We start from the raw sequence: 11,392 nt of genomic DNA on the forward strand, positions 1-11,392 counted from the left end.
TATTAACAGGTTATAACAGCTGCTATTAACAGGTTATAACAGCTGCTATTAACAGGTTATAACAGCTGTTAATAACAGGTTATAACAGCTGTTAATAACAGGTTATAACAGCTGTTAATAACAGGTTATAACAGCTGTTAATAACAGGTGACATATTGATGGTTCTGACTCGGTATGAAGGGCTGAATGTACACTAGTGAAGTGACTTTCTCTATCAATCCTCTCTGCAACTGGCCAGTTTGGACCTTACTGCTTTACTGGAGACTGTCCTCTTCCTCTCTATCTCTGAGGACAGACGTTTATGTACAGGCCATTATTTAACGACTTTGTTAATAAGAAAACACTCCTATTTCTTCCCTTTTTTTGCCAAATGCCTTGACTTCTAAAGTGTATAAAGTGCTAATATATTGGAAATAAGTGCATATTAAAAAATAACTATGGGGAAGTACAAAGGACTCCAATTCTTTACTGAGTAAGAGTATTATAGGAGGTTAATAGAATTAACGTATAGAGTAACAATCACAACCAAAGGACTGGAACAGTAGTAATGGACTCATTGTATAGAATCCACACACAAACTCATTATCAAGGATCTGTTGAAAAATAAGGTTTTATTTTATGCATTCAAAATCTAGTTAATTTTGCATTTCAAGTGTTTAACACGTTCAGAAAATGTAATTCACAATAAAAACAATGTTTGAAATATTATGGCATACATCTGCTGGCTAAGCTTGCATTTCCACTCTAGTATATGTTTGATACAGCTGCATCTTTTTATCTGAAGAGTAAGTGGAAATCTGCTGAGGTGTGAGCTGTCAATGTTGCATGTCTCATCTTGAGACATATTTGACTTCTCGACATTCCTTTCTTTGTCCCATTCCTCCCTTCCTCAATCAATCAGATGTATTTTATAAAGCCCTTTTTACATCAGCAGTTGTCCCTCCCTCTCTCAGCCAAGTGCACTCTGTTCAATGGGGGTGATATCAGGCATGCTCATGCTCCTCCCCTTCCTGGCCGCTCTCGCCACATTTGCTGCTCCCTCCTGCTCCTCCACCTCTTCCTCGTACCAGCTCGACTCCTCCTGCAGGTTGCCGCGCGACTCGCCAAGGCCCCCGCCCCTGAAGGGTGCGGGGCGGAACTTGGAGCGGAAGGTTACAAAAGAGAGGCTCTTGCTGCGTTGTTTGTCCCAGCCGGCTGACCTCATCCTCGTCTCCTCTTCCTCCTCTTCACCCTCCACACAGTCACGTAGAACTGTGCGGAACAGACGAGCCACCTCGTAAACTTCCGGCTCGGTCTTTGTCACCAGATTCCTGAACCTGGGTAGAGGACAAAGGTAAAAAAGGAGTTTGTTTGATGTTGATAGAGAGATAAAGGTGGATCTGTTGAGAATGATGATTAATCCATCTCCATTATCTACCTGAGACATTCAGGATAAGTGGACAAATGACGCAGATGCTAAACTACAGGACTGTTTTTCTAGCACAGACTGGAATATGTTCCGGAATTCTTCCCATGGTATTGAGAAGTATGGCATTGATCCCGCTATGCCCTCCGATGAATCATCAAACAGGCAAAGCGTCTACAGGACTAAGATTGAATCGTACTACACCGACTCCGATGTTCGTCGGATGTGGCAGGGCTTGCAAACAATTACGAACTACAAAGGGAAACACAGCTGAGAGCTGCCCAGTGATACAAGGCTACCAGATGAGCTAAATAACTTCTATACTCGCTTCGAGGCAAGCAACACTGAAGCATGCATGAGAGCATCAGCTTTTCCGGACAACTGTGTGATCCCACTCTCCGTAGCCGATGTGAGTAAGACCTTTAAACAGGTCAACATTCACAAGGCCTCTGGGCCAAACGGATTACCAGGACGTGTACTCTGAGCATATGCTGACCAACTGGCAGGTGTCTTCACTGATATTTTCAACCTGTTCCTGACCGAGTCTGTAATACCAACATGTTTCAAGCAGACCACCATAGTCCCTGTGCCCAAGAACACCAAGGTAACCTGCCTAAATGACTACCAACCAGTAGCACTCACGTCTGTAGCCATGAAGTGCTTTGAAAGGCTGGTCATGGCTCACATCAACACCATTATCCCAGAAACCTTAGACCCACTCCAATTTGCATACTGTCCCAACAGATCCACAGATGATGCAACCTCTATTGCACTCCACACTGCCCTTTCCCAAAAGGAACACCTATGTGAGAATGCTATTCATTGACTACAGCTCAGTGTTCAACACCATAGTGACCTCAAAGCTCATCACTAAGCTAAGGACCCTCGGACTAAACACCTCCCTCTGCAACTGGATTCTGGACTTCCTGACGGGCCGCCCCCAGGTGGTCAGGGTAGGTAACAACGCATCTGCCACGCTGATCCTCAACACGGAGGCCCCTCAGGGGTGCATGCTCAGTCCCCTCCTGAACTCCCTGTTCACCCATGACTGCATGGCCAAGCACGACTCCAACACCATCAAGTTTGCAGACGACGCAACAGTGGTAGGCCTGATCACCGACAACGATGAGACAGCCTATAGGGAGGAGGTCAGAGACCTGGCAGTGTGATGCCAGGATAACCACCTCTCCTTCAATGTGATCAAGACAATGGAGATGATTGTGGACAACAGGAAAGGGAGGACCGAGCAAGTCCCCATTCTCATCGATGGGGCTGTAGTGGAGCAGGTTGAGAGCTTCAAGTTCCTTGGTGTCCACATCACCAACAAACTATCATGGACCAAGCACACCAAGACAGTCGTGAAGAGGGCACAACAACGCCAATTCCCCCTCAGAAGACTGAAAAGATTTGGCATTGGTCCTCAGATCCTCAAAAAGTTCTACAGATGCACCATCGAGAGCATCCAGACTGGTTGTATCACTGCCTGGTATGGCAACTGCTCGGCCTCCGACCGCAAGGCACTACAGAGGGTAGTGCGTACGGCCCAGTACATCACTGGGGCCAAGCTTCCTGCCATCCAGAACCTCTATACCAGGCGGTGTCAGAGGAAGGCCCTAAAAATTGTCAAAGACTCCAGCCACCCTAGTCATAGACTGTTCTCTCTGCTACCGCACGGCAAGTGGTACCGGAGCACCAAGTCTAGGTCCAAAAGGCTTCTAAACAGCTTCTACCCCCAAGCCATAAGACTCCTGAACAGCTAATCAAATGGCTACCTGAACTATTTGCATTGAACCCCCCCACTCCCATTTTTATGCTGCTGCTACTCTCTATTATCTATGCATAGTCACTTTACTTCTACCTACATGTACATATTACCTCGACTAACCGATGCCCCCGCACATTGACTCTGTACCGGTACCACCTGTATATAGCCTCGCTACTGTTATTTAATTGTTACTCCTTAATTATTTGCTATTTTCTATTTTTCTTTCTTTTCTTCCTTTCTTTTTTACTTCAGCTTATTTTAAATACTTTCTTAACACTTATTTTTCTTAAAACTGCATTGTTGGTTTAGGGCTTGTAAGTAAGTGTTTCACTGTAAGGTCTACACCTGTTGTATTTGGCGCATGTGACAAATACAATTTGATTTGATGTGTAGTGTACATACACCTCTCTGACACTCATAAGGTACAAAGTCCCACCTGACAATGACAGGGCCACACTGAGATGGTGGCACCCTGGCACACAGGTCCTGCAGTTCTATCAGATCTCGGGGGGTCAGCTCGTAGGGTTGGTGGGTGGGGGCAGTGGCCAGCCATCTATAGTCAGCAGAGGAGGAGCTGCGTCGGCGCCGGCCCTCTTGTGTCACCCTCTCCAGGCGGATACGTTCGGTGCGCTTCACCATGGCACCCAGCTCCAGCATCAGAGTATTGGTGACTAGTTCTTCTGCCGTACGCTGTCCAGGCACCTTTGGCTCCAGAGAAAACACTGCTGACCAGGGGAACATCTAGGGATGGGACCAATACAAGTTCTTGAAAGTGTTTTCATGCTGCAAATTCATGCTATACGATACAGGATATTAATACAAAACATTTTTGAAGTAAATGTTTTATGCATCTTAATTGTTTAAATTTGTTCTTAAATCTTAATCAGATAAGTGCTTCATTCGGCAAAGAAACATACCTGGGGATACTTGATTGAGAGAACTGCAACTACAGGTAATTAGAATCACTGCAACAATGTATTTTTGTCTGAAGATGTCCTGCCCTTTTCAAGACACCATGTAAAAGTACATTTACCTGTAGTCAAACATAAGTTTGATAGCTTACCTTTACAAAATTCTATGAGTCAATTATTAAATAGTCTCTTTGTTTGTTACAAATCCTCTTCTTATCAATATGCAGACAATTACATTAATTTCACAGTATAAAAAAAATATGTTTCTGTTGTCTTTGGTATGCAACTTGAAAAAATGTACTGTTAAAAAGAAAATGTAAAAATGTAAACTCCTACACACTCCTAACTGACCAGCTTGCTACCTCGAAGGTCCGTGGCAGATAGGTATGTGTGTTTGTTTGGGATTGACAATGAATGTAATCCTGTATTAAAACACAGAGTGATTGACAGGTATTTTACTTCACAACAGGACTAACCTCATAAGCACACATGGAGGTGTTGCTAGACGTGTCAGTCTGTACATATCCAGTCAGCCAACTAGAGCAGCGTAGCAGCAGGGGGTACCAGCAGTTTTGTTATGTCATCTGTGAATCAAAACAGAGACACTGGACCTTAAATATACAGTAAAACACAAGCAATATCTTCAGCGAGGAATCCTGCTTAATGACTCCACTTAGATGCTGGTTGGTAAAGGAATGGTGTGGGTTTTGTCAATGATACTTGCATTGATTAAATTGAAATGATAAACCTCAGATAAATGTTTATAGAACCCCTAGACCGATAGTGAGCTGAGTATGACATTGGCAAGGTATTTCCAATCTTCCTGGAAGACCTAGGCACATATAGGAAAACTACCTCATTAGTGACAAAATAGTAACATCAAAAACTATTATATTTAGATCATGATCATCGTCCTAATAACTCATCCTAATAACTCCGATGCAGTTCCAGGTATCGTCGTCTGGATTTGAGCGTAATCTGAGATTAGGTCTGCGCATGAGGTAAAGCCGCCTCAATGCTGAGTGGTGTGGAAACCAAGGGGGGGGGTTAGAGAATAACCACATCCCCATATATATATATATATATATAGAGAGAGAGAGAGAGAGAGAGAGAGAGAGAGTGAGAGAGAAAAGGAGAGAGAGAGAGAGAGAGAGAGAGAAAAGGAGAGAGAGAGAGAGAAAAGGAGAGAGAGAGAGAGAGAGAGAGAAAAGGAGAGAGAGAGAGAGAAAAGGAGAGAGAGAGAGAGAGAGAGAGAACATGGGTGGACAGAGAGAGAAAGAGAGAGTGAGGAAGAGAGAGTGACGGCTGGTGGATGAGATTGCTGTAGCCTACTAATGAGTGAGACTGAGTTGGATGGGTGGATGGGGGTAGGGGGGAGCATCATAACATGAACAGAATCTGTATCCAGAGATAATGAAGGATCTCTTCATATTTTCTGCAATGATTATAATATAATAACTTGTGGTCGAAGACTAAAGAAAAGCTTAAAACCCCCTCTAAAATCTCTCTCTATTTATAGTTTCATCATACAGTACAATCTTTCATCGCTAGGTGTCATCCAAGAGGTTTTAATTTCCTCCTCCATTCTGACCACACGTCACTGACCGCCGCCTCGTGTCCAATCGTTTTTTGTTGGCTTGGGCTGCACGAGACTCGTGTTTTTTTTTAGCATGCAGTTGTTGAGTTGAAACGCTAGCAGATTTTGAAGCCATCACCAGTCACGCTGCTGCAGAAATACTTCCATTAAACCTATATTCTGCTGCCCCCTGTGAAGGAACAAATATGAGTGGATCTGAAGTCGCATTGGAGCATTTGGATTTTACATCAGTATAAACTGGATCTGGACATGGAGAGTATCGGATTTACAGTGGGGCAAAAAAGTATTTAGTCAGCCACCAATTGTGCAAGTTCTCCCACTTAAAAAGATGAGAGAGGCCTGTAATTTTCATCATAGGTACATTTCAACTATGACAGAAAAAAAGAGAGAAAATAATCCCCCAAATCACATTGTAGGATTTTTAATGAATTTATTTGCTTATTATGGTGGAAAATAAGTATTTGGTCAAAACAAAAGTTTATCTCAATACTTTGTTATATACCCTTCATTGGCAATGACAGAGGTCAAGTCTTCACAAGGTTTTCACACACTGTTGCTGGTATTTTGTCCCATTCCTCCATGCAGATCTCCTCTAGAGCAGTGATGTTTTGGGGCCGTTGCTGGGCAAAATGGATTTTCAACTCCCTCCAAAGATTTTCTATGGGGTTGAGATCTGGAGACTGGCAAGGCCACTCCATTACCTTGAAATGCTTCTTACGAAGCCACTCCTTCGTTGTGTTTGGGATCATTGTCATGCTGAAAGACCCAGCCACATTTCATCTTCAATGCCCTTGCTGATGGTAGGCTTTGTTTCTTTGGTCCCAGCTCTCTGCAGGTCATTCACTAGGTCCCTCCGTGTGGTTCTGCGATTTTTGCTCACCGTTCTTGTGATCATTTTGACCCCACGGGGTGAGATCTTGCGTGGAGCTTCCATTTCCTAATAATTGCTCCCACAGTTGATTTCTTCAAGCCAAGCTGCTTACCTATTACAGATTCAGTCTTCCCAGCCTGGTGCAGGTCTACAATTGTGTTTCTGGTGTCCTTTGACAGCTCTTTGGTCTTGGCCATAGTGGAGTTTGGAGTGTGACTGAGGTTGTGGACAGGTGTCTTTTATACTGATAACAAGTTCAAACTGGTGCCATTAATACAGGTAACGAGTGGAGGACAGAGGGCCTCTTAAAGAAGAAGTTACAGGTCTGTGAGAGTCATAAATCTTGCTTGTTTGTAGGTGACCAAATACTTATTTTCCACCATAATTTGCAAATAAATTCATTAAAAATCATACAATGTGATTTTCTGGATTTTTTTCTAATTTTGTCTGTCATAGTGTGTCTGTGATGAAAATTACAGGCCTCTCTCATCTTTTTAAGTGGGAAAACTTGCACAATTGGTGGCTCACTAAATACTTTTTTGCCCCACTGTAAATGGTAACCCATGTCTACCTGTCTAATGGTTAGTCTGGATTGGCTAATTTTAACTAGCTGGCTGGCAAGATAACCCAGCGTAGAATTGTCAATACTGTCTAGGTGGCTAATGGTTTTTCCTTTCTTTCTACTGTCATTACATATCTAGCTAAAGTATACATTAATACTAGCTAGCTAACTTACTATTTGAATATTCAAAACAATGCCATTGAGTGTTACATGGTGTGTTTCAGTGAATCAAACAGACAACAATATTGTCTTACTCCACAGTCCTGATTTCATCCAAGTGGTGGTTGAAGACGAGCGTGACAATCCTGGCTAGAGACCGACTCTGAATATGTTCCTGTCTTGTTCGTCTGAGGGACGCTGCCACTGCTGTCTCCTCAACACGTTATTATTTATTGTCAAGCAGTATTTCCAAGTAACTTTGTTGCTATGATCAGTTGTAGCTAAATACTGTAAACAGTTTTGAACTTTGAGCTGTGAATTGCACTATGGCCTCTACCTAGAATGAAGGAAGGTTTCAAAGCAGCATGTTACTTGGCATACCTTTCATTCTAACCACAATGTGATTGTTGTCACACTAGAGAAAGATGAAACAATAGTTTTTGCAATGCCAGCCATACATAAGCCAGAGGAGCTGCCTCAGCCTTAGGCTCCTCCAGAAGTGAAAACATGCACACGGTGTTGTGCAGAACAATAAACATAAGACTAAACACTCATCGAAGTTGGATTTGAATCCAACATGCCTCCTGAAAAGTGTCTTGTCCTGACGAAGACTGTCTGTGTTGTGTTAATGTGCTGGTGAAAACTGACAAGCTTGGTTACGAGGTTCAAACTAAGGCAAGCTGTGAGATAGATCTTCGTCCTATTTCTTCTACTTTATTCAACATCACTGTCTCTTTCTATTCCAGCCTTAACTTCCTGGGGCATATTGGTCTTACCAGGCTGGTTCTCCAGTGTACCAACCCTGGTGTCTGAGGGATCTACCCTGATCGGGAGGGGATGAGCTGGGCAGAGGAGGACTGGACGGTGGGCCTGCCTGGCCGGGCCTTGCAGAAGGTCAAGGAGCTGCAGGTCCAGCAGGAGAGGCTGAACAGAGAGAGACAGCAGAAACAGCTGCAGCTGGACAGCACGCAGACCTCCCTCAACAAACAGACTGTCAAGGTACGAGGCCTATGTTAAGTTAAGGTATTGTGTTCAGTTCACGAGGCAGACAAAGTTGTGATCTGAGTTAGGTGATGATTACTGTAGAGAAAGGATATTGAGCTGTAAAACAACAACAATGCAGTACTTTGCTCAGCTGGTTTAATACTCTTAACATGCTTTTCCTCTCATGCTGTAGCCTAAACACCTGTCTGTTGTTGCTTTTAGCCAAATGCTATGTTGTTGTCATACCAAGTTGGTTAAAGCAAGAACAGACTGGCACCTAGACTAGTGTGTACTACTACTATGTCAGGAAGTAAATGGTGTTTTTCTGGTGTATTCTTTAAATGGTTATTTCCTGGTTTCCTGACATTATTGAGCTGATATCTACCCTCTCTCTGTCTGCTCTTCTCCCTTGCCTCTTCTCTCCGTCTGCCCGTCTCCTTTACCTCTCTCTCTCCTCTCCATCCCTCCTTTCTTTTCTCCTCCTCCCTCCATCTGCCCATCTCCTTTACCTCTCTCTCCTCTCCATCTCTCCTTTCCTTTCTCCTCCTCCCTCCGTCTGCCCGTCTCCTTTACCTCTCTCCTCTCCATCTCTCCTTTCCTTTGTCCTCCTCTCCCGTCTGCCCGTCTCCTTTACCTCTCTCTCTCTCTCCTCTCCATCTCTCCTTTCCTTTGTCCTCCTCTCTGTCTGCCCTTTCTCCTCCTTGCCCTCTCTTTATTTCTCTCTCCTCTCCATCTCTCCTTTCCTTTGTCCTCCTCTCTCCGTCTGCCCGTCTCCTTTACCTCTCTCTCTCCTCTCCATCTCTCCTTTCCTTTGTCCTCCTCCCTCCGTCTGCCCATCTCCTTTACCTCTCTCTCCTCTCCCCGTCTGCCCGTCTCCTTTACCTCTCTCTCCTCTCCATCTCTCCTTTCCTTTGTCCTCCTCTCTCCGTCTGCCCGTCTCCTTTACCTCTCTCTCTCCTCTCCATCTCTCCTTTCCTTTGTCCTCCTCTCTCCGTCTGCCCGTCTCCTTTACCTCTCTCTCCTCTCCATCTCTCCTTTCCTTTGTCCTCCTCTCTCCGTCTGCCCGTCTCCTTTACCTCTCTCTCCTCTCCATCTCTCCTTTCCTTTGTCCTCCTCTCTCCGTCTGCCCGTCTCCTTTACCTCTCTCTCTCTCTCCTCTCCATCTCTCCTTTCCTTTGTCCTCCTCTCTCCGTCTGCCCGTCTCCTTTACCTCTCTCTCTCCTCTCCATCTCTCCTTTCCTTTGTCCTCCTCTCTCCGTCTGCCCGTCTCCTTTACTCTCTCCTCTCCCCTCCTCTCCATCTCTCCATCTTCCTTTCCTTTCTCCTCCTCTCTCCGTCTGCCCGTCTCCTTTACCTCTCTCTCCTCTCCATCTCTCCTTTCCTTTGTCCTCTCTCCGTCTGCCCGTCTCCTTTACCTCTCTCTCCTCTCCATCTCTCCTTTCCTTTGTCCTCCTCTCTCCGTCTGCCCGTCTCCTTTACCTCTCTCTCCTCTCCATCTCTCCTTTCCTTTCCTTTCTCCTCCTCTCTCCGTCTCTCCTCTCCCCTCTCCTTTCCTTTCTCCTCCTCTCTCCTCTCCATCTCTCCTTTCCTTTCTCCTCCTCTCTCCGTCTGCCCGTCTCCTTACCTCTCTTACCCTCTCTCCTCTCCATCTCTCCTCTTCCTCCATTGTCCTTTCCTCCTCTCTCCGTCTGCCCGTCTCCTTTACCTCTCTCTCTCCTCTCCATCTCTCCTTTCCTTTGTCCTCCTCTCTCCGTCTGCCCGTCTCCTTTATTTCTCTCTCCTCTCCATCTCTCCTTTCCTTTGTCCTCCTCTCTCCGTCTGCCCGTCTCCTTTATTTCTCTCTCCTCTCCATCTCTCCTTTCCTTTGTCCTCCTCTCCCCGTCTGCCCGTCTCCTTTACCTCTCTCTCTCCTCTCCATCTCTCCTTTACTTTGTCATCCTCCCTCCGTCTGCCCATCTCCTTTACCTCTCTCTCTCCTCTCCATCTCTCCTTTCCTTTGTCCTCCTCCCTCCGTCTGCCCATCTCCTTTACCTCTCTCTCCTCTCCATCTCTCCTTTCCTTTCTCCTCCACTCTCCGTCTGCCCGTCTCCTTTATTTCTCTCTCCTCTCCATCTCTCCTTTCCTTTGTCCTCCTCTCTCCGTCTGCCCTGCTCTCCTTTACCTCTCTCTCCTCTCTCTCTCTCCTTTCCTTTGTCCTCCTCTCTCCGTCTGCCCGTCTCCTTTACCTCTCTCTCCTCTCCATCTCTCCTTTCCTTTCTCCTCCTCTCTCCGTCTGCCCGTCTCCTTTACCTCTCTCTCTCCTCTCCATCTCTCCTTTCCTCCATTCTCCTTTCCTTTCTCCTCCTCTCTCCATCTGCCTGTCTCCTTTACCTCTCTCTCTCCTCTCCATCTCTCCTTTCCTTTGTCCTCCTCCCTCCGTCTGCCCGTCTCCTTTACCTCTCTCTCTCCTCTCCATCTCTCCTTTCCCTTCTCCTCCTCTCTCCGTCTGCCCATCTCCTTTACCTCTCCTCTCTCCTCTTCTCTCCCCTCTTCTATCTGCCCATCTGCTCTCTACCTCTCCTCTCTTCTTCAGTATGAGGAGGTGCGCGGGGAGCTGCAGTGTGTACAGAGGGAGTTACAGGGGGCTCGTGAGGAGGTGCAGGCAGGTGTCTGTGTGCGGGAGCGTCTCTCTCAGGATCTCCAAGTGAAACAGACCCAGGTGTGATCACTGGAGGGACAGCTGGGCTCGGCACGAACCCTCACACACACCCTCGAAAAGAAGGTGAAAAGGTGAGTAGCAGCAGCTATGGACATTTGACATGCAGCATTTTAATTTACTAGACATTTGACATGCAACATTTTAATTTACTGGACATTTGACATGCAGCATTTTAATTTACTGGACATTTGACATGCAGCATTTTAATTTACTGGACATTTGACATGCAATATTTTAATTTACTGGACATTTGACATGCAACATTTTAATTTACTGGACATTTGACATGCAACATTTTAATTTACTGGACATTTGACATGCAACATTTTAATTTACTGGACATGTGACATGCAACATTTTAATTTACTGGACATTTGACATGACATTTGACATTTGACAGCAACATTTTAATTTACTGGACATTTGACATGCAACATTTT

The 11,392-nt window shown here is 45.3% G+C and overlaps 2 protein-coding genes across 2 annotated transcripts; one reads left to right on the plus strand and one right to left on the minus strand.

Annotated features, from left to right (window-relative positions):
• Positions 1–591: 591 nt before the first annotated feature.
• LOC135545591 (protein RD3-like) lies at positions 592–5,792 on the minus strand. Its single transcript, XM_064973312.1, has 4 exons — positions 5,687–5,792; positions 4,558–4,665; positions 3,607–3,911; positions 592–1,316 (listed from the first exon to the last, which is right to left on the minus strand). The coding sequence occupies exons 2-4, from the start codon at positions 4,570–4,572 to the stop codon at positions 950–952; spliced, it is 687 nt and encodes a 228-aa protein (XP_064829384.1). The 5' UTR covers positions 4,573–4,665; positions 5,687–5,792; the 3' UTR covers positions 592–949.
• LOC135545593 (centromere protein F-like) lies at positions 3,873–11,017 on the plus strand. Its single transcript, XM_064973314.1, has 3 exons — positions 3,873–4,122; positions 8,017–8,269; positions 10,827–11,017. Exons 2-3 carry the CDS (start codon positions 8,108–8,110, stop codon positions 10,956–10,958), a joined length of 294 nt encoding a protein of 97 aa, XP_064829386.1. The 5' UTR covers positions 3,873–4,122; positions 8,017–8,107; the 3' UTR covers positions 10,959–11,017.
• The last annotated feature ends 375 nt before the right edge of the window (positions 11,018–11,392 follow it).

Source organism: Oncorhynchus masou, chromosome 9 (assembly GCF_036934945.1).
Source record: "Oncorhynchus masou masou isolate Uvic2021 chromosome 9, UVic_Omas_1.1, whole genome shotgun sequence".
Taxonomy (NCBI): Eukaryota; Metazoa; Chordata; class Actinopteri; order Salmoniformes; family Salmonidae; genus Oncorhynchus; species Oncorhynchus masou.